Source organism: Eubalaena glacialis, chromosome 11, assembly GCF_028564815.1.
Source record: "Eubalaena glacialis isolate mEubGla1 chromosome 11, mEubGla1.1.hap2.+ XY, whole genome shotgun sequence".
In the NCBI taxonomy this organism is placed as follows: domain Eukaryota; kingdom Metazoa; phylum Chordata; class Mammalia; order Artiodactyla; family Balaenidae; genus Eubalaena; species Eubalaena glacialis.
The window spans coordinates 21711823-21738861 of NC_083726.1; the positions used below are offsets into that span (position 1 = coordinate 21711823).

The 27039-nt window shown below is 39.4% G+C and overlaps 1 protein-coding gene across 2 annotated transcripts in view; it reads right to left on the bottom strand.

Annotated features, from left to right (window-relative positions):
- Positions 1–9591: 9591 nt before the first annotated feature.
- SLC17A8 (solute carrier family 17 member 8) overlaps positions 9592–27039 on the bottom strand; it is a 49558-nt gene continuing 32110 nt past the window's right edge. The window contains exons 6-12 of one of the 2 annotated variants that reach the window (XM_061205149.1): positions 25101–25187; positions 24603–24742; positions 24321–24470; positions 23210–23342; positions 16374–16484; positions 11330–11457; positions 9592–9936 (exon numbers count right to left, since the gene is read on the bottom strand). In XM_061205149.1, coding sequence (XP_061061132.1) covers positions 9592–9936; positions 11330–11457; positions 16374–16484; positions 23210–23342; positions 24321–24470; positions 24603–24742; positions 25101–25187 — 1094 coding nt within the window. The remainder of the gene's footprint in view (positions 9937–11329; positions 11458–16373; positions 16485–23209; positions 23343–24320; positions 24471–24602; positions 24743–25100; positions 25188–27039) is intronic. The other variant, XM_061205150.1, reaches the window with a different exon arrangement.

Here is a 27039-nt window from a genome sequence, read left to right on the forward strand (position 1 = left end):
TTATGGCTATTTATTCCCAGTACCTCATAGTATTTTCCATTAATTTCTCAAGGATGTCAACATTATCTTCCTGGGGTGCTCATCATCATGCTTTAGTACATATCATGGTCAAATGTTACATGGCTTGAAAGAACACTAAGCAAGTACTTTCAAAATGAGTTCATCTACTTAATGCCAATATCTTATAATCACTACTGTGAACAGTGGGAAAAGATGGTAGAGAAATAAATTGGAGAAGTTCCTGCCTACATGACTGCCCCAGCACTCCAAGCCAAGCTTCCCCAGTGGGCCTATTACAGTAGAGAAAGAAGAAGAAAGGGGGTATGGAAAAGGACCAGAAAGAAGAGAGAAGAATCCAAAGGAAGGAAGGAGATGGGAGAGATGGGAAATATGATAGAAAATAAACAAAAGAAGTTAGATGAGGGAAAAAAGGGAATATGAGAAGGCCAGGTGCTTGAGCTAGAGAATTAGGCTTCTACAAAGGGCATCTCAGGCAGTGACTACAAATTATTAGGTTTCCTTCAATTTAGCACCGGTAGGTCATTCTGGCAAATCTTCACCTCCTTTGGATCATGGACACTTTGAGAATATGACAACAGTTATAGAAGATTATAGATAAGTCTTCTCTCCAGATGAAAGTGAACATATACAACTTACCATTTAGTTCACATTTTCTGGGGGTGTTTGTGGACCCCAAGTTGAGAAGTCTGCAGGTCTCGGGTAGCTACACCACACCAACACAATCCAAAACAGTAGTGGCTTTACCGGCTTCAGGATCTGACTTTAATCGCTCCTCCTTTCCTGTACTATTCTCTCCGTATGGCATCTGTGGCAAAGTTAGAGCTTCACCAGCAAAAGCTTGGCCTCCCATCCCAGTTTTGATAAGGGAGTTTAGTTCTGCTCAGCCATAAGCCTGACTGAAAGGTGGCTCCATCCACCCCCACCCGAGAAAGTTGTGGAGGAAAGGGAAGTGGATCCACCTGGCAGCAACCCTCCAGCTTGTTTGCCCGGATTCTACAAATGTTACTATACAGATGGCAGAAAGGGTCAAAGGTCTCTCACATCCATGGTATATCTAAGTTATTTCACTTCACGTGAACTTTATTTCAGAATCCAGACATTATGAGTAGATATGTATATGTGGAGTGATAAAGTTAATTCATTTATCAGGACCCCAAAATGGAGGCCACCCCAGGGACCCCACCCATACCACAAACCCAAACCTGTCAAGTCTGCACTTAACAGGACACACCTGTCAAAGAAACCTAACACCAATCAATCCTCCAACTCAGCTTTAGCGAGCTCACCTCACTCTAGAAAATAGGACCTGCAGGCCTTATTAGGAAATCCCCGACCTCCTAGCCAAGCTCACCCTGCTTCCCAGTTGCCTCTTCTAACATTCTGTAAAATTCTCTCTTGCCCAAAATCCCTTGGAAGATTGCTTCGCTGCTAGTGAGCATTGAACTCCCCCGCAATCCATGGGTTGTTTTCCCTTGAATAAAGGACACCAAAGTTGTTACTAAATTGTTTTAGTTTTGTCATTTGATGGGGGGTGGGGAGGGGGAGAAGGGGGAGAGGGGAATGGACAAAAGGAGAGAGAGAAGAAAAAGATAATATTACTTTGTGCTAGTTCTGTGTTTGAAGTGCTTTCAATTTGCAGAATTGTGGTCACCTATCCACTTCAAACGTAGCTTTTAAAGAAATGCATTTCAAAGCCACCTTGAAATGTGGCCACAGTTCTGCATTATCTGCTCTGTTATTTTTGCTAATGAATTTAACTAACCAGGTACTAACTGAATGATAAATGATATAGAAATGGTAAGTCAGGTGAATTTTCCCTTGAAAATATTTCTTACAGATGACGTCAAGGATTTATAATCAAGAACTCCTGTTTATAATAGCGAAAACTTAAAAATTGCCTAAAACGTCTAACAACTGGTCTAGGCACATAATATGAAATAATACCATTCAGCCATTTAAAAAAATCACGTTCTCATTGGTTTGAATGTGGAGCAATGGGAACCCATATTCATAGATAGTGGGAAAGTAAAATGGCAGAACCACTATGGAAAAGTGTTTGGTAGCTTCTCACAAAGGTACATGTACACCTTCCCTATGACCCAGCAATTTACTTCTAGAGAAATAAAAACATATGTCCACAAAAAGACAAGAGTGTTTACAGCAGCTTTATTCACAATAGTCCTCTCCCCCCAAAATTGGAAACAATCCAATGGCCATAAATAGGAGAACACATTTTGATACAGCCATACAACGTAATATTACATACCAATAAAAAAAGGAACTAGGGATAAACACAATAGCAAAGACCAATTTTTAAAATATTATACTCAGGGAAAGAAGTAGGATTCAAAAGAGTTTGTTCTGTATGATTCCATTTATATGAAGCTCAAAAATGCGCAAAGTTAATCCACATAATAGAAATCAGAATAGTGGTTACCATTAGGGAGAGGTATGCAACTATATGCACACACAAGTAAAAATCAATTGATCTATAAACCTAAGATTTGTGCTTTTTACTTTTACTTTTAAATTAAATTACTTTTTAATTTACTTTATGTAAATTATATCTCAGTGATTATTTTAAAATCAAGCTCCCAAGGAATATTTAAAACATGGGAATTTATTATATGAGGTTAACTGCAAAAAGAAGGACATAAAACTATATATTACAGTATGATCCCATATTGTTCAAAAATATATATGTGAAAAGACTGGAGGCCCATGTGCTGAAATGTTGAGTAGTTAAATGTGCTGCAATATTAATTTTTATTCCCATAAATACATTTTTCTCTATTTTGAAATTTTCTACAAGGGAGCATATACTACATTTTTTAGAAAAAATATTTTTTAAAGTTTTCTCTAATTACCCTCTCTTCCCCATTTTGAGCTCCAATCCTGTCCTTGGCCCTCATTTCTAACTTATTGTAAATAGTCTCCTAACTGACCTCCCAGACTCAAGATTCTCTCTATCTAGCCCAGTCTGCTTCCCTGGATGTTTCTTCCTTTTTAATTTTTAATTTTTATTTTTTTGGCCGCACTGCAAGGCTTGCGGGATCTTAGTTCCCCGACGAGGGATTGAACCCAGGCAATGACAGTGAAAGTGCAGAGTCCTAACCACTGGACCACCAGGGAATGCCCTATTTCTTCCTTTTTTAAAAAACAGAATTCTATTTTTGTGTCACGCATGCAATATCTTTTCTTCTCTTTCAGATTAAGTTTTGTTCACCTCCCTGTGATGCTGGGTTTCTTCCAAGTACTTCCTCCCTGCCTGTGTTGAGCTCTGTCTTTGGTGTTGGAAACTTTCCTGAACTCTCAGCAATCTTTGGCTGTCTATTCGTGCTGCCAAATCCAATGGTCCGTTCTCAGTCTTCATCTTACTTGATCTAGCTGCCGCTTTGACACAACTGATCATATCTCAACCTTAACCTAATGATCACCCCTCCTCAGACCCATTCTTTCTTCACTTGGCCACAGGATACCATCCTCTATGGGTTCCCTTTCCCTACCCTGCCACCTCACTTTTCCATCTCTTCTGCTGACTCCTTCTCATCTTCTTGATATCTCTGTGCTGGAATGCTCCCAGGGCTCAATCATGTTCAAATCTTGATGATCTCATCCAGTCTCGTGGCTTTAACTACCATCTGTGTGATGAGATAATGACTCACAAATGAACAGCTCCAGCTCTGACTTCTGCCCTGAATCCCAGACTGCATTCCAGTGTCCACCTGATATTGTCACTTAGCTATCAATAGGCAAATAAAATTCCAAAATCGAACACGTCCAGAATTGCTGGTTCTTGATTCCTTCCCGCACCAATCCTGATCCTCCCCAGTCTTCTGCCTCTCAGCAAATGTTCCATCTTTCTTTAAAATATGTCCAGAACCTGACCACTTTTAAAAGACTTGGTGTTCTTTAAATATGCCAAGTGTGTTCCCACTTCAGGGACTTTGTACTTGCTTTTTTTTAATTCCTGGAACACTTTGCCCAAATAGGCTCCTGACTTGCTCCCTCACTGCCTTTACATCTCTGCTCAAAGTCCACTACATCCCTGAACACTCAACATAACACCTCATGCCCTGCACTTCCTATCCCCTTACCCTGTTCTGTGCTTGTCTTTAGCACTTAACACCCTCCAACGTACTATATACTGAACTTACTCATCAACCTGCTTATTTTCTGTGTCTGTCCTCTGGAATGTAAGCTCTATGAGAGCAGAGACTTATTTTGTTCATTTATTTTCTATCCCTAGTGCCTGGACCATTATAGGTGCTCAATAATTGAAGTGCTCATCATAGATGCTAAATAATTGTAGAATGGCTGAATGAATGAATGAATGAATGAATGATGGAATTTTTATTCCCATTGGTAGGGCTTGGTGGGTGGCCTCCACAGGAAGTGATTGGGCAGGGATCTACTTATTTTGATGGAGAAACCCCTAAATGTCAATGGCTGTAAGCCTTTCTCTTAGAAAGTGAGTTCCCATCCCTTACCCTATGAATCCTTCAGTCTCCTGCCTAGACGATAAGAGCTTGACTACCAGCATTTTGGAAGCTCGGCCCACGAAGGTGGCTGAATGTTTTCAGTGTTCAGTATGCAAACTTTTAATTAATTTCCCTTTGTTTAATGAGGTTCATTCATTCATTCGACAAATATTTACCAAGTGACTATTAAATACCAGACACTGTTCTAGATACTTGAGATTCATCAGTGAAAAAAACAGACTAAAATCTCTACTTTTTGGAGCTTATATTCAGCTATGACAGGTGTTCTTGAATCCAGAGATGCCCTGTACAGAAAATAAAGCTCCTGTTTTCCACTAGGTGTGGGGAGGGGCAGTTTCTTGGTTGAGCTCTGGAGTTATAACTACTCCTTCCATGCACTTTCAGTAGGGTTGCTAAATCAGGCAATTCTAACTTTCAGCCAGTCCTTGTGTTTTCAGCCCACCCTCCTCAAATGTCATTCTATCCACTCACTCTGTCCTCCAGAGGTACCTGGCCCTGGTGCCTTCAATTTTGCAGCTTCCCCAGGGGTAGTAACACAAAACAGCTTCCTTCTTTTTTTCACTTGGTTCTGCTGAAGTCAGTTAAGGCTCAGGTATCCTCATTCAGCTTCCTAAATGTGATTTTCTTCTCCTTTCTCTTTGTACTGGAAAGTTTATGTGCTCTTTCATTCCTTTATTATAATCTTAGAAAGTAGGTAACTACCTATATTAATCTGCCACGTTTAATCAGCCAACCTGAGCATCACCTCCAGCGTAATCTTCCTTGAACACATCAGATTTTGAAGAATATATCCATTGAGCATCTATTCTGTTCAGGGCACATACTGAGATTCTGGACAGTGTTTGTGTTTCCATTCCTGGGATGCCTCGGAGAAATTCAGTCCTCTGGCAACACCCCTGTAACTCCCCAACACACACACACACAATAAGCATTGGGTTCAGCCTTCCTATCTTACTACCTGGGTAGCCAGGGAAAATATAGAGGCCCCTGGTTCTTACATCTTACTCCAGGCCAGCCGTTGGTGAGAAGAGGTAGCTCAGCTGTTCATCTGCCTTTTCACCTGTCCCCGTACTGGGGTCTGGACTAAACTGCCAGAGCTCATCCCATCAGTTCGCTCACACCTTACTGAAATTCCTGGGACATTCTCCTGACTTTGAGAATTACCATTGTCTGGAATTTACTGCAGCCAGGAAAAGAGGTGGAGAACAGATTAAAAATTAAGAATTAAGATTAATATTTAATTGAGTTGATTAATATAATATTGTAAATTAATATACTTCAATTTTTTTAAAAAGAATTAAGATTAAAATACAGCCATTAGAGTCTTGAGTTTAACTTCTGCTCTTAAACACCATTTTTTTATTAATAAATACTTGGGAATAAATAGTTGAACTTTCCTCATTGAGTTCCCATGAGAATTAAATGAGATATGCATGGAAAGGGCTTAGCATAAGGCCCAGGACCCAGTAATAAATGAAATGCAAAGAAAAGTTCAGCTTCCCTAGCCCTTCAAATTGGTCCATGTGGCTATTAATGCCAAGTTTGAATCAGGCCAGAATCTGTTGTATTCTAATGACTATCGATTCTAATAAAGATATAAATCTTCATGGTTTCTCCTGGAAGGGGCCCAAATATCCCTTCCATACACGATTTGCTCCCTACAACTTAGTTCAGATCTCCCAGATCATCTGGGTGGCCCAGAATATCTCAGCCCTTTCAGTTGGATTAAAGAGATCCCAGAATGCTAATGCCTTCAGGTTCCTGGAAAAATCAAACAAAAATCATTTCTGGAGAGAAAAACCCCCACATTTTTTAAGCCTAAAATCATTTCTACGAACAAATCTTCAAATACGATTTTGGATACAATCAAAGAAAGCCAGGCACAGACTGAGATAATGTGAATAAGAATCAGCAAAACCAGTAGGAAATAGATAATGAATTACATGGTCTCCAGATATTGGCACCGATCAGACTTTAAAATAATTATCTTCTTGTGTTCCAGGAAATAAAATACAGGATTGAAAATCTCAGCAGAGAACTGGAAATATTTTTTTTAAAGACATAGCAGAATTGAAAAAGAACCACTAAAAGTCCTAGAACTAAAAATACAATAACTGAAATTAAGAACACAATGGGTGGATTTTTACGAGACTAAACCTTGCTAAAGAGAGAAATAAAGAACTTAAAAAATGAGTCAGAAGATCTCCAGAATAACAAAGACAGAGGCAAAAGGCTGGAAAATACAGAGGAGATGGTCAGAGTCCTACCCACAGTCCAGCACCCATTTAACTGGACTCTCGGGAAAAGCATAGAGAGAGAAGGGAGAAAAGCAGTATAATAAGAGAGAATGGCTGAACATTTTGGAAAACTGGTGTAAGACATTGAGCCCCAGACTGAAAATAAAATTAAATGGACTTGGCAGGGAAGAGAGAAAGGGCTACTTTTTTAAAAGTCAGAGGTGACTCCAAGATTTCTAGCTCCAGCAAAAGGGTGATGTGATTAACTGAGATAAGAAACAGGGAAGGAAGGCTAGGTTTGTTGGGCTCAGAAGGAGTCAGTGTGAAATAGAAATAGTAGATTCCAAGTTTTACCTGTTGAATTCAACACCCAGGCAGGGATAACAAATGTGTCATTATTTCTTGAATAATTATATTTTTCTTGTTATGTTCATGTTCCAAAACATGTTCCTGTTCCTTTTTTTTCTTCTTTAAAAAGGATGAAACTTTGTCTCAAGAATCCAGCATCCTCAGGCTTCCTTCCCTTCTTGCTAGAATCCATGGTTTGCCTCTAAGAGCTGATCTACGAATGGATGTTTGCAGCCAAATGTACAATAACTTGCAAAGTACATCTGCCTGATGTTCAAATGTAATTATCTGCTCATTGCAACCTTCACGAAATCCATCATAACAAAATAATGTGTTTTCTAGTTTTTAACACCATGGACCCCATTTTTTTAATACTATAAGGGCAAGTGACAGGCACCCTGTCAAAAGTGCTTTGATTTATCGAAATGTGGAATTTCTACATATGACCCTGACGTCAAATATGGAGTAAATACAACTTTGTGTCACAATCTACAACATTACCTTAAGGATTACCATGAGTTTTAAAAATAGTTATTTGACTTCATTAACAGAAGAAAAAATAAAACACTGACTACCATAAATTTCTCAATTTTTTTTTTTTTTAACTTAGAAAACAGCACGACTTTCACAATAAATCCTGTGACTAATGGGTGAAAATGACATAGCATGCTTTGTTTTCAACTGCAAAGTTCCCAAAAAGGTTAAAAGATAATAATGATGATGATAACTAATGTTTATTGAGCATTTTCTACATGACAGGAACTGTTCAAAGGAACTTACATGGATTCACTCATTAAAGAGATTTAAAGATATATAACATAAATGATACACTGATGACATCAATAATACTATTTAATGGAAAATCAGGCTTTTTTTCAAAATTATTCTCTTTATAAAATACACTACAATTCTGCTGATACAACTAGGGACCAGAAATATATATATATGAGAGAAATTAGGAGAAAAAAAAACCACTTTACAATAACAAACTACAAGTAAATCTATAATTTTTCCTGCAATATTATATTTTTCTTCTGAAAGTAGAAATAAAATTTTCAAAAACAATGAACAGGGAAATAATTTTATTTTCAAACAACCTTTTACATGCCAACATTAAGTTTTAAAATATCATTAAATTTTAAAATATATTTAGAGAGTATCCATGTTATTGCCTTATGCAAAGATTAATTTTTCAACACTATGGGTCTAGTTGTCCCAGATGTTTACATTCTAGTATTTCACTGTTTAACTAATGCTGTATTATTGTGGTTTCACTGAATATCATTCCAAGTAGAGTCGTTAGGAATACTTCAATCATAATTTTGTATAATTTGATCAAATTTCCTAATATCACCAGCAGAAATGGCTAAAGACATACATTTTTTAAAACAGAGGACTCTTCTAAGAGAATTTTACCTAATAAAATGCATGAACCAACTTCTTAAATTACTAAACATCTTAAAGATTTACAAGTAATTTGGAACATCATTTAACCACATTCTTGATATTATGAAGGGTTGAAATTTAGTTCTTCTCAGCCATTCTGACCATCAGATTCCTGGAAATTTGCTGTGTTGCTTAGCTTTTTATTTTTCTTTGTTTAACCTATTTGAATCTCTCATATAGTCTGTGACCCTTATTATTTAGAAAAACTATGGATTCACAGAATCATTTGGCTCTTCAGACCACCTAGGACCCTAAAGGTCTTTGAATCCAGTCTCTCACACAATGTTTGAATGTTCTCTGCCACGTCAACCCAAATGTTTTCCATCCCCCATGCCTGCCAAAATAGGGAATTATCCACATGACAACCCACTCCATTTTCAGTTTTCATTATTAAAAATGTCTTCTCTAATCTGAAGTGAAACCTTCTTCTCCAAAGCTGCCACCTATTTTGGACCCCACCAATCTCAGCACTGTCCCTGGCAGGATGACCTTGGGCAAGTCAATCTCCTGTTGCTTTCGTTTCCTTAGTTGTAAAATGGGGATAAAAAATGTATGTCATAGGGGTGTGGAGATTAAATGAGAATGTTATAAAGTACCTGGCACAATACAGGGCCTTTGTAAGCCGTGGCCTTTATTAGGAATAGGAAACCCTCCTCTGCATGGCGGCTCTCAGAAATGTAGTAGCAACTATTGTTTTCTCCCCTCCAGGCCAAATATCCCCATTTCCTTCCATTTTTCTTTGAAAAACATGGTATTGTCTTTCTTATTTTTCTAGTCACTCTTTCCTGAATAAGTTTAGTTCTTAGAGAGAAGAGTCAACTGCCAATCAAAAAAATTATAGCCACCCATTTTATCAACTTAGAGCAGGTTGTCATTGCAAGATAATATCTATCTTTTCCCTATTGCTAAGTAAACCTCCTCTCCCCGTTCCCCCACATGCAGTGTCCCTAGAGTTGACCCTCTGGCAATAGAAAGCAATAGGTATGGATACTTTCTGGTTCTAAAGTGAGGAGGAGCCAGAAGTGCCCCCTCAGACATTAGGATGTATCTGAGAAGTTTCCCTCTTCATTCTGGTAGGATGTCAGCTCTTCCTCATCAAGAGTCACCCCTCTCTGTCCTCTCCATTCCTTCCTCTGGACTTCACAATTCTGGGTGGTGGCTCCATATGACGTCTTCTTTTTGGGACTTGTGAAACTCTCATGGTTGAGTTCTATCTCCTCGGCTAATTCATCTCTGTCAATGATTCCGCACTTCTCCTCAGAAAGGTTCTCAGGGTCAGCCCACTCCTGTTTCTCCCCAGAAGCAAAGACCCCATAGAAGATCACGCCACTGTAGTGCACCAGGGCAGCTATGAGGAACACATTCTGCCATTCCTCACGGGTCTAAACAAGGAAACACGGTATCAATTAATATTTTAACCAAAAACAGAGATTAACAGTATCTTCTGGAGGCCTCCACTGGGACAAAAGCACTTGGTCACCCCAAAGGCAAATGCTGTGCTTCTCAGGAAGACATGTGGTAGAAGCATGCCCAGGACCCAAGTGGAATTTAAGTGTTTAAAAAATGAAAGTTAAGACTACAATGAATACGCATTTTTTTAATTTAGAAAAATATCTACAAAATAAACATCCTGTAAATTCCTTGCTGCACCACTTCACAGCTCTTCTATATATACAAATGAGGTTTCCACTCACATAATAGGTTAAATTAAACTTGCTTTAGGAACCCACCATTGTAAATAGCAGAGGTCTCCCTCTTGCTTGCTTTGGATACATGACAATTTGAGCCATGAAAATGCTCAGTATTGACTGTCAATAGCTTATTTATAATCATATTTTCTATGAAAATATACTGTATCAAAAATAATGGGAATTTGTGTTTAAAGTTAGGGGCAGACAGTATCTGAAATTTAATGATCATATTACCAATCCTTTCATCTCATGAACAGACAAAGCGTGGATCCTCTGCCTATAAAATCCCCAAAGACCACCTTCCTTTTCTATCAAAAGATAAGAAAAGTTATCCCACACTTTCCTCTCCAAGAAGCTGGGAGAATTTCTGAAGTCATATTTGCAATAGGCAATCCAACAACAAAAAATAGTTGGGTAAAAACTCCATAGTATCAAAAAATGTTTATTTGCAGAAAGCAGCAACTAAAACCCTTTCAAAGACAGAGATTAAGAAAACATGTGGCCTGTGGCTGAACTCTGGATGGATCTGGGATCTTCCTGTACCACCCACCCTAGGCTAAATACACAAATATTCAGTAACGACCTAGTGCCACACCCACTTAGGTTCTTAGGAAGGGTCATTAATGTCTTGTTTATTTTCTTCATAATAAGGAAGTATAACTGCACTAATATTTTCATGCTGGAACATGCTAAATGGAAATGGGCTGTAAAGTTTAATTACTTACGATTATAAAGCAATCAGGTAATTTATTTATCCTGAGTTGATTACCTCAGTTTCTTCTTTGTATCTCTAAACAGTCTAATGGTATTAATACCTCCCCTCCACACACACACACACACACACACCCCTTTTATTTCTCAATTTAAGAAACATAGACGCAAACATCAGTCAGCCCTGTTGCCATCAATAAACAATAATTTTTTAAAAGAAGAAGAAGAAATTTAAAAAAAAGAAAAGAAGTTCAAGTGGCTCAGCCAAGTGAAGGACATACACATTTACACAGACTGGGGTAGGGCCTTGAGAGTTTGTGCAATACTTCAGTCCCCTGATACTGTAACCCACAGCCCCAAAGGAAAACATTACCTTGTGCTTGGTCATCGCGCCCACAATGAGGGGACAGACCATTCCAGAGAGGGTTCCCACTCCGTTTGAGATCCCCATGAGAATGCTGGCATAGCGGGGGGCAATGTCCAAGTGGTTGACATTAAAACCTACAGTGAAGCCAAACACCTCAAAATCAGACTCAAGAACAGAATTCCAAATACATTTTGGAAAATACTAACTTTCCCCAACCCTCATCAATCTATTTCCTCTACATGTAACTAATGGATACCTTTACTGGAAGGGCTGGGTTGAGAATTGTCAGGCTGTGTCTGTACATAGCAGAAAAACATGCTATGATTGATTAGCAATGACTACCATGGGTTCTCCATGGGGAGAATTATGGCACCTGTACCTTCTAGGCTTAGAAGCCCAAAACAGTGGTGTTTGGGGCAATACTGAAAAGCCCGAAGCCTAGATCACATTTATTCAGAGTAAACAATCACATGATCACATAGAGTGTGCTTAGAAGCAAACCCTGCCTCATAATATCCTCCCTCCTAGCTCTCAACTCACTCCCGAAAGTCCACCATATGTAGGTCTGCCTTAGTAGCCACATGGCATAATGGAAAGGGCTCTTTTTTGATAAGAAAGATTTACACAAACATTGGCAGAATCCTCTGCATTTTTCAAAACACTTTTACATACATACTTGATTTGGAGTCTGTAAATCTGGATTCAAATCTTATTCCTACTTCTTAAACAAGTCATTTTTTAGGACTTTGTTTCCTCATCTCTAATTTGGGGGTAATGTTACTACTTAGCTCATAAGGATGCTGTGAAATGAGACTCAGGGGAAATATGTATGCAAGAGCTCTTGGCAAACAGCTAGGCTCTGGTTACTATCACGATTACCAATACCAGTACTACTTCTGCTGTTGCCGCCACTTCTAAGCACGCCCCTCTCTTTGAGGTCTTCTATCTATAGATAACTCTGCTAGGAGTGGTAAAATAATAAATCACCAACACCTCACTATTAATCTGCTTATCAGGAGACAAGAATGAGTGGGATGAAGGAGGAGTGAAGGCAGAGGAGGAATAAGGCTTTCAAAGAGGAGGCATCAGGCGCTGGGAACCAGTTCTACCAGTATAGCCCAGGGGTGCATTTTAGAGTCAGACAGACCTTGGACCTGGCAGCTTAACTGAGATGCAAACCTGGACAAAGGATTTAAACTTTCTGAACCTCAGCTTCTTCACCTATAAACTGGGATAATCAGTCTTATAGAATTGTTGTAAGAATTAAGTTAAATCATATATGTTAATTACATAGGTACATAGAGGTGAAAGCCAACATATAGGTTCTTTACGGTTGGTTATCCATCTGCCTTGTTTACCACTATCTTCCCTGAGCTGGCAAAGTGTCTGGCACATAGTAGGCATTCAATAAATAGTTGTTTAATTAATTACCAATTTGAGCTCTGAAATTACAGCAGGGGGTTGTAGGTTTTGTTTATTCATATTTTTATTTTCCTTGGTCTTGCTTTTTAATTCTCTATTTTGTGCAAAGAACTTGAAAACAGAATTAAAAAATATATATTTTTCCTAATCTGGCACATTGGCTGGTTGTTTTTTTTTCCTACCTCCATTCAGAGAGAATTTTGAGAAAACCTTTCTGGAATAAACATACCCTCTCTTTCAGGTCAAAGTGGCAGAAAATCAGAATATAAAACAGCTGCAAGATTAATTAATCTTACTGTTGATTTGAATGCGGTAAACACTTTATTAGAAAAGAACCCAGAGATAAGAAGCAATTAATATGATTGGCGAGTATTATATTCTGATACAAAGCCTAGGCATTTGTGTTCAGCTAAAAACAATGTCAGAAAAGCCATTTAGGTTTCTAGCTGCACAATACTGATGTTTGGGGGGAAAATTGTTGAGAAACTGATAGATTTTTTTGAAGCAGGCACACAAAGTAAGTTGCACACAATTTGGGAGAGTCAGTCTTCTCTACATAGGACATTTTCTAAAGCAGGCCTCACCCATCCTTTGTTTTTTTTTTCTATATTGAAACTTTATTACAAAGTTATAAAGCAGAGCTCTTTAACAAAAAATACACATTTGGGTTTGCTCTTTTTTTTTTTTTTAACATCTTTATTGGAGTATAATTGCTTTACAATGGTGTGTTAGTTTCTGCTTTATAACAAAGTGAATCAGTTATACATATACATTTGTTCCCTTATCTCTTCCCTCTTGCATCTCCCTCCCTCCCACCCTCCCTATCCCACACCTCTAGTTGGTCACAAAGCACAGAGCTGATCTCCCTGTGCTATGCGGCTGCTTCCCACTAGCTATCTATTTTTGGGTTTGCTCTTAACACCCAAGTACATCTGAGAAAATATTAATATAAGCCACTTGAAATAACAGATTCACATCCAAAAGATTTCAACAAATTTATACATTTTATATTGAGCACTTTCCATCCCTTGTAGCTTTCTAATCTCACCTGTCTCAGCTCTCTTGTCCATAATCAGGTCCTAAGCTGAGCAAGTCTTCCCTGGCATCCCTATTAACTCCTTATAAAGTTGGCAGATAGCAGATCCTAAGGAATCATCATCCCCATGACCATAATCCCTCCCATAGTCTCACTGTTGGATCAGATAAACCTTTATTCCAATCCTAATTACTTAATTTACCTGCGTAAGTTAAGTCACGTTTCCAAGCATCAGTGTCGTCACTGACAAAATGAACATAGTAATACCCTTCTCATCGGGCTGCTACAGAGATTAAATGAGATTATATCTAAAAAGTGGCCAGCATTGAGTAAGTGCTGGAAAAAAAAAAAAAAGTGGCAGCTGCTGTGATTTGGGCTATTGGATTTCTCTCCTTCTGATTGTGGCTTAATTGGCAATCTGGGGACAATATGAGCCTGAATATTTCAATATCTCTTGGGACAGGATATGAATTTCTTTTGCATCACAGGGCTATCAAAGAAAGGTGTTCCTTAACATCCTACTAGAAACAAGTCATTACTGCTCTAGCCTTGCTACTCAAAGTATGGACTATTGATCAGCGGCATCAACATCACTGGGGAACTTGTTAGAAATGCAGGATCTCAGGCACCACTCTGGACCTACTAAATCAGAATCTGCATTTTGCAAGATCCTAAGGTGATTTGTATGCACACTAAATTTTGAGAAGCACTGGACTAGATTAAATAATAATTGAACCACAATAGTGAATATTTATTAATTGTTTTATGCATCTGGTACTGGGCTAAGATCTTCTAATGCTTTATTTCCACTAGAACGTAAACTTTATGAGGACAGAATCTTTAATTTTTTTTTTCCCTGCAATATCCCCAGTGCCAAGAACAGTGTCTGACTCTTGGGAAGTGTGAGTGAATAAATGAATGATCTCAGCTCATTGCAATCTCCCAACAGCCCTATGAAGTTGCCGTTACATTGCTCCAATCTCTAGATGAGGAAACTGAGGCTTGAGGATGTAAATAACTTAGCATTTTTTTTCTTTTATAAATAGTAGGTAGTAAAGAGGGCCCTTAAACCCAGGTCTCTGCATCCCCAAACCCGCTGTTAGCTGCAAGCTACTTTTAATGCAGACATTTTTTCCTAATTTAACTATTTATCAGCTCTATTTACAGTTGACCCTTGAACAAAGCAGGTTTGAGCTGCACAGGTCCACTTACAGGCGGATTTGTTTTTCAGTAGTATATACTACAGGACTACGGGATCTGTGGTTGACTGAATCCTCAGATGAGAAATTGAGGATACAGCAAAACCCAGGATGCGTAGGAACATCTTATACAGAGGGCCGACTACAGGGTATAGGCAGATTTTCGACTGTGCTGGGGGTCAGCACCCCTAACCCCCGCATTGTTCAAGGGTCAACTGTATTTTGACAAGATCAAGCCCCTGTTTTTTTGTTTTTTTTGTTTTTTTTAAGCCCCTGTTTTATGTTAGTTTAGACCAGAGGTTCCATGTTTTTCTGTTCTGGGATGTTACCACCCTGTTTGATCTTTAAGACAGCCCAGAATTGTGGAAAGAGCACAGACACGAAGCCTGGCAGGACTGCACCTTAGTTCTTCCTTTGCTACCAATTGTGTGACAATAGGAAAGTCCCCAGTTTTCCTGAGTTTTAATTTACTCCTCAGTAAAATAATGGTAATATCACTTGCTTCATAATTTTGTCAGATAGATGCAATATATGTGAAGTGTTCTGTAAATGACACTTTTTAGTCCTACAATATGTTTTTAAAGTTAGAAAAAAAAACTGAGTTTTACTTTTTCACCCAGTTTTGCATAGGGAAATTCTGAAGTCTGTAAGACATGATATGCTAGCACTGTGACCTCTCACACAGTAGGCTGGTTTCTGCTCCGGTAAAATGGGAGACTGATAGCCCTTAGTGTAGCTGTGAGAATTACAGGGGTTAATACACAGAGTGGGCTTTGAACAGTCCCCGGCCCAGAGTTTGTGCCTGATCAATGTTAGCTCTCATCATCACCATTATTATTTTTACCTCCTGCTCTAGCCTGTTTAGAAAGTCACATCACCTCTCTGGACCTGCATTTCCTTGTTTGGAAAATGAAAGCCACGGAGTAGACAAAAATCTAAAGGAGAGTTCCACCCTTAAAAACTTCTGATTCTATGACTATATGTCAAATGACTACATCATTTGACTTTAGAGTTAATATTAGCAGCTCTCCAATAGGAGGTGAGGATTGAAAAGGTCATGAGAGCCTCCGTTAGTTAGGGTGACCTGGTTCTGAAGTATGAAGGTGTCACTTCGTCCAACAACACACGCGCTGCCCACGCCCCAGAGGCAGCGCCTGCACGTTGTTTCCAAGATGGAGAAAGTATCAACGATTCCAGCTTGACTGGGCTCCTAAGCCTGGTTCTCAGTGATCTGACAAAATCATCCCCACTAGATGAAAGTCTCTAGCCAGTGGCCCCGATCCTTGGGAATGGCTTGGCTACCAAAGGAAGATGCTACAATATCTTTTCCTTCCTTCCTCCCAAGTCTTGCTGGATCTATGGAAAAGATTTGGAAACCCAAAGGACACTTTACCTGAAATAGCAAAACCACTAAATCCTACGGCAAGCACCAGAAAGGAGATAGCCACCCCTTTGGTATGGGAAAAGCCAACCACAAGGAGTAAGGTTGCCTCCATGCCAAAACCTGCAAATGGAAACAGCAGGGGGGAAAAAGTCATTTTCATGTCAATCAGCCCAAGTTCATGAATTTATCAGATTAGAATCTGTTTTTATTTCCATGGACCCAAGTTTTTAGTACACACATTCTGGCACAATATTTACAATCTTATTGGGGTGTTTCTTGACTACATGACAATGCTAATATTACCCAGGTGTTCTGTGAGCCTTCCAACATTTTCCTGGTGTACTTTGAACACTGAATGGTCCCAGGAGGTATAATGATGCCCATGGGATGAGAGATGTTTATTATCAGTTGTTCATGGGTAGTTCCCCCTGCCATTTCTAAATACTAAAACCATCAATGACTCTCCTTTGATTACACAAGTGATGGTCTCTCACAGAAAAATGTAATAAAAATAAAATTAAAAAATAAAATATTATTATTGCCAAAGGTGACTAGAAAGCTGTAGTGAATATCTGAAACAAAAAGCAGAGTCTCACCACTTGTAAAGCCTAAGGCAGAATCTTCCCTTTCAGAAGTTTGCCAAGCTCTCAGGCCTCTATAAAAAGCCACGAGATATTTGCACAGAAAATACAGCAGGACAAAAGTACTTTCTGTTCCTTTCATTCAGAATAAGTGAATCCAGCACAATAAAAAAGAGTAAGGAAATTATGAAGATGGTCCTTCTCATCAACACACACACACACACACACACACACACACACAAACACACACACACACACATTCAGCCGATAGCAGACAGAAAGATGATATAAATACCATTTCCAGGGACATGAAGTACCCTGGGAGGTAGAAGACAATGAAATGATGCTTCATACTGGGGACCGTCTGCTGATTCCAGACATCACCACACATTTGTCCTCTGAGTTACCTCAAAGACAACAGGCCCAAATCAAGTCTCTGTTCCCCTATTTTCAGTCTGAAACAAACAAAGCAAACCACCACCACACTCTTTCTTCTTCTCTAAATTAAACTTCTATCCACCTGTTTTTAGAACCCAGACTTTGTCAGACGGGCCTGGGTTCAGATTCCATCTCAAAATCACAAATTGTGTGATCTTGGACAAGTCACCTCACCTCTTAGATTCCTCATCCCCCCCCCTACCCCGCCAAATGGAGCTCATAATACAACCTTGGAACACTGGAAGGTTAAATGAAATTGAGTATATAAGGTATTGAGCATGGTTGTCGGCCATGGGCACAGCTCAACAAATGGTAACCAAAAGTCCAATGCAGAAATCTCAGAATCATCTTGGACTTCTTTCTCTTCCTCAGCTTTCACATAAGATAAGAATCCATGGGTTTGGCCTCAGAAATATCTGTCAAATCCGACCTCTGCTTTCCCCTCCTCTGCCATTGTCTTAGTTCTGGGCGCCACTATCTCTCACCTGGACAACTTCAATAACCTCTTTACTGTATTGGTCTTCCCATCTCTTCTTCCTCTGATCCATTCTCTAGATCATTATCTTTCTAAACCACAAATCTGATCAGTTGCCCCTTTGCTTAAAACCCTTGTCAATGGTTACGTAGTATGAGTACAATGCTGTATAATAAATCCCTCCTGCGGTTCCAGTTTCATCTTCAGGTACCCTCACCTCCTTGCTCACCACCTGTAGCCCGTAGAAAGCCCCCTGTTGTCACACAGATCTATCCGCTGTTTCCTGATCACAGCACTGTTTTGTGCCCATAATGTATTTCCACAGACTGTTCCTTCACCTGCAGTACTCTCCTCCCACCACTTCTCTTTTCTGGAGAAATCTTACTATTCTTTAAAGTCCAGCTCAAATATTGCTTCCTTTAGGAAGCTTTCCTGATAACCCTGCCCCTCACCCACCAGTAAAGCTGACATCTCACTCTTACTCATTCTATAGAGCTTTTCAACATTGCCTTGTAGTTTTTCATTTGTATTTCTGCCTCCCTGACAAAACTGTGATATTATCCAGGGAAGGTACCATATATATAGCACAGAGCCTGGTGAGTATGTAGTGGGAACTCAATAAATAATGCTTGATGAATTAATGTGAAGGAAAGAAAGGAAAACCAAGACAAGTTAAAACACAAGCTAAAGCACTTTTTGTAAACCTTGCTAAGTTGCTTACCTGTCTGAGTTCCTTTCTTCAAAACTATCATAGAAATAGGGCAAGCCTCAATAATTGTTTTACTTGGTCATCTAAAGAGGATCAATGCAATTATGGGTGCAGAGGTGCTTTGTAAACTGTGGGCTTTACAGACTCACTCATATAGAGAACAAACTAGTGGTTACCAGTGGGTGGGGAGGGAGGGGCAATGTAGGGGTGGGGGATGGAAGGTACAAACTATTAGGTGTAAGATAGGTTCAAGGATGTATTATACAACAAGGGGAAAGTAGTCAATATTTTGTAACAACTATAAATGGAAAGTAACCTTTAAAAATTGTATGAAAACATTTTAAAATTTTTAATAAATAAATAAAAATTTTAAAAAACTGTGGACTTTATACCATTACTACTTGTTATTAATTTTGTTTCAACAGTTTAAATTATACATAAGGAAAAACTGCTAGTGTTTCGTACACTAACTGTTTGTGTTTTAGAAGTGGCCTGTCTTAAGCAACAAGGCACATGGCTGAAACTTCCTTTAACACTTTCAACAAAGTGGTACCAGAAAGTTAATTCCCCCAAAGAATTAGAATAAAGACACGTGAAGAAGAAAACCTACAAATGATACACTGATTCATCTCTAAGGGAAAAAAAGATCTTTGCCAAATAGTAGACTTTCAAAGAAAGAAAAACCATTTAAGAGCCTAAATGGTTCCTATCTACAGTGAAAATGCTAAAGATAGAACTGTACGTTTCAGGAGCTGAAGGATAAAATTTGGACTTCATGGGTAATCAAGAGATCCTGGAAAGTGAACCTATTCAGAGCTGATAAGAAAAACAGAACAAGGATTAAAAGGCCTGAGAAATGTTTTCATCTCCCCTGAAGTTCACACAGGCAACTGATTCGGCCAGACTAGAATTTTTTACCTCACTCACACTTTCCATGTAATACAGAGGGAGGTATAAGCATTTGACATCTGTCTTTGAGGATCTTGGAAATGTGCCCTGATTCAGGATGAACTAGAATAGAGCATCATGTCTTAAGGTGATCTGTTTGCTTTAAATGATTCTAGCAGCAAATATCTCTTGCCTATGGAAAGAAAAGAAGGAGGTGGCAGACTCCACGAAATGTGTGATCTTTCTCAGATGAGAAACGTCCTCTGTATTTTGTCTTAGAAAATATGGAACCAACTAAAATTCTCTAGAAGATCATGTAAGTGCTTCATTATATCCAAATCAATCTGGGTCATTCGGTGATGGCACAAAACTCTGTCTTTATCTCTAATGCAGCATCTCTGTGTTTAAGCAAGCTGGGAAAATCATGGTCTTTTAAAAAATTTTTTCTATGTATATCCCACTGGTTCTGCTATGTCAAAATATAAAATGACATGAATAGACATGTGAAGAGATTTTTTTTCTTTTTAAGATGGGATAGAGGCTGGGGAGATTCTATGAATGCATTCTAGTTTCCGCCAAAAAAAAGAAAAAAAAGAAAAAAAAGGATTTACTCTCAAGGATTTAAAATATTTGAGAGTTGTCACCACCACCTAAACTACTAATTATGAAGAAACAATGGCAAAGGTGATTGAGGAAAAATTAAATATGAACAAGACATTCCTATGAAAATGTTGTTAGAGTCTTCAAGGCATCTGTCTTTAGAAGAGGTTGTACAGGTAGAGTTTAAACACAGAATTTTCTTTCAAGTTCCAGGTTTAGAAGTTGCATATTTTTGGCCATGGGAAATATGATTGAATAGCATATACTTATTGAATGCTTCCTTTGGAAAACTTCTGTTTTGTCAGTGTCTTGAACACAGGAGAAGACAAAGGCACTAAAATATGTCAAGAACATTCTGTTTGCTGAACTCATGCTAGGTGCATATATACATTGTCTCATTTACAATCATAACAATCATCTGAGGTAAATACTATTATTCAGATATTAAAGAAGAAGAAAGTAAGGCTCATGGAATTTAGAAATCCATCCACTTCAGTGTCGACCTCCACTGACACTACTTTAGATCAAGCCACCATCTTCTTTTCACGGAATGACTGAAATAGCCTCTTAGCTAGTTTCCCTTCTTTTACTCTAAGTTCTATTATTTCGATTTGAAAGCATAAATCAGATCATGTCCCTTTCCCTCCTTTAAACCCTCCATTTGCTTCCCAGTGCACCTCAAGTAAAACCCAAGCTCCGTGTAGGTCTGTCTACAAGGCCTCCCGTGATCTGGCCCCAGCTGTGCACTCTGATCCCATCAATGTCACTCTCCACCTCACCCACCAAGCCCCGACCATTCTGACTTTCCTTCCTTCTGTTCTCTAACATGTCACAGTCATGTCTGCCTCAGGGCCATTGCACATGCTATTCCCTCTGCCTAAAATACTTTCCTGCAAGAGCTGTAAGAAGGAAGTACATGATGAGTTGTCAACCAAGTGTATAGATAGAAGGAGCATTCACTGGAGGCTGACGTAGCCTTAACAAAACACAAGTGAAAAGACTTGAGCTGATGTAGTAGGCTGTGTGTGGGGGACTGGGTTGATTGGTGAAAGTGAGCAGAACTCACAGTAAAGGGAAAGGGAGTGAGCAAAGTCAGAGACAGCAAGATATATTCAGGGCCTGGTATGGAGGGCTATTCAGCTGGAACAGAATCTGATAATTAGAGGAGTGGTACTTTGACTACTATATAAGTTTCTGATTGCTACTATAACAAATTACCACAACCTTAGTGACTTAAAACAGCACAACTTTTTTATCGTACAGTGCTAGAGGTCAGAAGTCTGAAATGGGTCCTACAGAGCTAAAATCGGGGTGTCAGCGAGTTGCATTCCTTTTGGAGGCTCTGGGGAAACTCTCTTCTTACTTTCCGAGCTTCTAGAGTCTGCTTGCATTCCTTGGCTTGTGGCTGCATCATTCCGACCTTTGCCTCTACTGTCACATCTCCATCTCTGACTCTGACCCTCATGCCTCCTCTTATAAGGACCCTTGTAATTATGTTGAGCACACACAGATAATCCAAAATAACCTCTCCATCTCAGGATCCTTAATTTAATCACACCTGCAAAATTCCTTTTGCTGTGTAGGGAAACACATTCACTAGTTCTGGGAATTAGGACATAGACATCTTTGATGAGGAAATTATTCTGCCTACCTCAGCCGCCTTGTGGATGATCGTGAATGCAGTGTCCCAGAGCTTCCCCTACTGCCCATCAGAGAGCAAGCCCATACCTGCCAACCTTTAAGTTCAAGTCAAGGGTAGGCCCCCAAATCCCTGCTTGGGGCCAGCAGTCAAACCGCTGGGAGCCCAGATGCTGACAGGTTATTCCCAATCTCCCTGATCAGACTTTATTCCTGAGATGCTGTGCGATGAGATCGTGCCTGCCCGCTCTTGCATCCCTCCATAGGATCTTCACTTCTAAAGGGCCCTGACCCATCTCATCTGGTCACAGTGCCCCCATTCCCTCCTTTCCAACTTAATATCCCAGTTATGAACTTTCGCCCATAGATGGCGCTGTCCTCTACCTCCCACCTGCCCACCCTGACCCCCTGTCCCCTGGAGAGATAGCAGTAGTGACTGTAAGCATTGGCAATGAGCTCAGACAGACCTGGGATCTCGTACAGGATCTGCCACTTGAGCAAGTCACTTTATTATACCCCAGTTTCCTCACTGTAAATTGGGTTTAATACATAACAGCACTTGTTCCACAGGGTGGTTATGAGGATTAAATAATATAATATGTGTAAAGAATTTAGCTTAGTGGCTGGCACAGAAAGTGTTCATTAAATGCTAATTTTAAAAGCAAAACAAAAAAGATAAGGAGAAAGTGGAGGGTTTTAAAAAGGTGAGTTGTCATAAGCATTGTAAGGGTTCGTGTTACTTTTACCTACCTCTTTTGGAAAATCGCCCAACTTCTATTATATCTTTGCAAAATCAAAACATGAAACAGGAACTAAATAACACAGGGAAGAGGATGGTGTGTGTGTGTATATGTGTGTGTGTGTGTGTGTGTGTGTGTGTGTGTACACCCCATGCACAAGCGTATGTTGGGAAGAAAGAAAACTACTCAGAGAAAATACTTTTCTTATGTTTCTTACCAAAACATGTATATATGTAGAAAGGGAAGGGGGAGATAAGGGAATAACCTATAAAAGCAAAGGATTATATATGTGGAAGGATATATGGGAAAGATGAAAAATAAACAGATAGATACCAGGAAATCATGTTGCTTTGGCTTAAGAGTAGATGAAAGAAGCATTTCTGCAGTTGCCAGTGTATATTGATGTATCAAATAAGTTGTCATATCTCTCTCTTTTTTTTAGTATTTCTTTTCTTTTTCTTTTTCTTTTTCGGCCACGTGGTTTGTGGGATCTTAGTTCCCCAACCAGGGATTGAACCTGGGCCCTTGGAGGTGAGAGCACAGAGTCCTAACCGCTGGACCGCCAGGGAATTCCCAAGTTGTCGTATCTCAGGTTGGACAAGTACAGGCTGAATGACCACTAGGCAGGGGTGTGATGGACACTCAACTGGGGGATGGACTTAGGAGCCTTTAAGCTCCTGCTCAGTGATTAGACATAACCTCCAAAATATGGTCTGCAATTCAGTTTCATCTCATTCTATAAAAGCTGCTTAAGCCACCTATGAAATCCACAGTACCTCCACAGTTCATGATTTTTCTGACAGCAGTTGTGGTCAAAATTTTTCTGCTTCTTAAATAATCAGCCAATTGTCCTCCAATAGGCACAATGATTGTCATAACCATGTGTGGGACTGCTGACAAGAGACCCACCTGGAATGAAAAGAAGCAATGAGCTATTTTTAGCTACTTCTGAGAGAGGTACTTCCTTAACTCCCTGCCTCCGCCATCTCCACCGCACCCCTCACGATCAGATTTAATCATCTAATTATATGGGACCAAGGTAGGCCTGAATTCTGTAATAAATAAACAATGAATGAATGAATGGTTTTAAGGATAGACCAAATGTCTCCTCCATCAGATCGGAAGCTCCTTGAGGGCAGAGGTGACTTTTATTCATCACAGGCCCCAGCACGCAGCAGAGTGCCCGGCACATGGTAGTTAAACACTTGTCGCAGACTGAGTGTTCCCCGATGGCAGCCACTATGGGCTGAGCTAGCTCTTCCATGGTCACTTCTGACAGTACCTGTAGCCATGCAGACATCTACCTCTACTAGGCTGCTGTTCTTTCCATTGTGGGAAGGAGGCTTAATTCTTTTATGATGACAGTTTATGTTTTACCATTCACACTCTTCCTCCCTGAAACACAGACAACCTAATGGCAATGGCTGGGGACTTTGAAAAAGTTCTTTCTAAACCATACAAAGCTCTGGCCGTTATCGCTATGACCGTGATCTGCAAAATGAGCTTTAAGGTTCTTACCGCTCCTCACTGAATAATTTATAGGAAAAACAAAAAACAAAACAAAAACAAAAAAACCTCTCACCCTTAAATCTTCTGATCCTTGACTAATATACAGTCCTTGAGTCAGCTTCAAAGACACTTTGAGATCAGGTATAATACAAATCTTTAAAAGCAGCTTAATACAGCACTGATCCTTACTAAGAAGAAATTAAATAGCTATGTATACTGTGCATAGAATGTATAACTTGTCTGACCTCCAGGGTATTAGGTGTCACAGAACCGTTATGAATTTTGATCAGCAATTTACTTATTTTATCATGCAAAGATTTTCTCAGTAGAAGCAAGAGATTTAAAGTTCAAGAACATTTGAAGCATCTGTGTGTTTACCTTACTTATTGCAAATCCAAAGACCTCTTCAAAATAAGCAGGCTGACTTATTAACAGCAAGTAAAAGGTCCAGCTTCTGCAAAAATTTGCCACAATGATTGCGTAAACCGGCAACGATGTAAAAAATCTTTTCCATGGTGTATTAAATTTCTAGGGAGTAAAAATACCGCGGGATTTTTAGTGAATATACTGACAGATTATTTTTCTTAAGAGGATAACACAATCACTGAGAGAAATACTCATAAAAAAGAGGCAAGTCTTCATCTATCCGTCTCTACTTACACTGAGACTAACCAAGTTGGCTCCTTCTCCTATACTTGTTTCTATATAGGTCCTTTCCTCATGGGATATTGTTGGGTGAACTGCTGGACACTCATAGGCCTGCAACAGCCAAAACATGTACCAAATAATCCCAAACATACCTGCAGTTGAAAAACAAAAGGCTTGATGATACGGTCTCATTTTCTTCCATCTCTAAATTTGTCAAATTTCAAAGTATTCTCAAACGGCACTATATTCAGCTAGGAGAAAGTGTTTGGTTTATTTTTCCGTTGTTGTTATTATTAACTGGTATTTAAAGAAAGATAATGTTCTGCTCATTAAATTCAACTTTCACATAAACATTAAATGAATCATCACTAGACAAGTATTCCATTTATATGATAAACTTGTCTTAGTAATCTCTATTTTCATACAGTAAACTCTTAGCCAACCCCATTAGACAGTAAAATACCATCTCTATGAATCACCCAAGGGAACTCATGAAATCAAATCACTCACCATAAATATAAAAGACAGAGGCCCATCCCATGTATTGTACCAACACGCCGGCCAGCGGCATGGCAATCACTGCCCCCGCATAGGAACCTAGAACGAGAAAAGGTTGAGGGAAACTTACCAGTCGTCATGCAAGCCCTTTCAAACCATTTAGAGTTCATGTGGTCGAACTGAGGATGAATCAAACTGAGCAGGAGTCATGAAGAGGAGCAGGCAAACTCCCATTGTGCCCAAAAACAGGGCTTCCAGGAGACAAAGTTCACCAGGATGCCCTTTAACTTCATCCAGACACCATGGAGGGATCAGACAAAGATGGCTCGGGCACCGTGATTTGGAATCACAAGAGAATGGAATGAAAAGATGAGAAAAATCTAAGAGAATTCTGAAAAATTCAACCAGGCACAATATTGGGTGCAGAAGACAGAAAGTGAAGGAACATATGTATCTACCTCTCAGGGCTCACAGAGCAGGATTATCACTGTGGTCTTTATTTATTAAAAAATTTTTTTCTTCCAGCTTTATTGAGATATAATTCACCTAGGTCTTTAAATGAGGGACTTCAAACTATGAAAGGATCATGCTTTTAGAGTCTCGATTTTTTTTTTTTTAATACCAGGAAACAGTTAAATTTCAGGATGGCAGGATGACCAGGATGGCTTCTGTCTCCATCCACCTCCTAAATATGTACATTTTTTAGTTTATTTCTTACTTTGTAAATACCTAACCTTGTAAATACTTACCTATATGTGGATGTTTATCTTGTCTAGACAAGATAGTGAGGGCTAGAGGCAGTGACCTCACCTCCACTATCTCCTGCAGTTCCATGATACCTGCTGGAGAAACGTGAGCCCTGCAAACTCCCAATAAATATTAACTAAATCAAAAAAATTACTATCTGAAATTCCCTCTGGGTATGAACGAAAAAAAATTATTGCTTCAGATAAAATGAGCCGCAAAAGGAAATTCTGTATCCCAGAATCCAATGCTAAGAAAGACCTTCAGGAAATGGGAGCTTGGGGATCTTCTAGAGAAAGAGATTAAATCCCATCTTTCTAAGCTGGGCCCAACTGGTTATGAAAGGCCTGACCTGGAATCCCAAATCTGAACATCATAACATCATAACATCATAACACCTGAAGAAGTCTCTCAGTCTCTCCAAATCATTTTCATTAGGTAGAAGATGGAAGTGAAATCTCTATCTCACAGGGTTGTTTTGAGGAGCAAATAAATTATTAGATGAAGATGCTCTAATTAGTGCTGCATAAACACCAACTATTACTGCTACTGTCATGTACAGAATGACGGAGCACTTTTTTTTTCTTAATCTCAGACTTCCTCAAACCAATAAGGCAAGCATTCCAGGACGTATCATTAGAAAGAAGAGCTGCAGGCCTAATTCCTCTGTGGGTATGGAGGAGGTGGTCTTCTTTCCTGGACCAAATACCCTGGGAGTGGGGGTGTGGGGCCTCCAGTTTAGGTGATGCAAACAGGGAGGGTCAGGGGATAACAATCTACAAGATGCATTGGGTGCTTTCTGTGTGCTCTCTAGTACTGTGCTGAGTATTCTGGACTCCTGATTTTATTTAACCCTTTTTTCAACCTGGTAACATTGGTACCGGTGTCATCCCAATTTTACAAGAAGGGGAGGGGAGGGTAGGTAAATTTCCTGAGGTCACATAGGTGTGAGTGATAGGAACCCAGGTCTGCAGGAATCCAAAGCCTTTAACCTTAACTTCTTAATAATTCAGTCCTGCTTCTTTCGCTCAACAATACCCAATAATTCCCACAGTAAGAAGCATTCATTCACTGAGGAAATTTTACAACTTGAAATTGTCCTTCCCTGTCTTTTAGATGAACTCTTCCTCATCCTTCCAGACATGGCTGAATGTAATCTCCTATCACACCCTGAGCATACCCCAACAGGGCTCTCCACCCATATTGC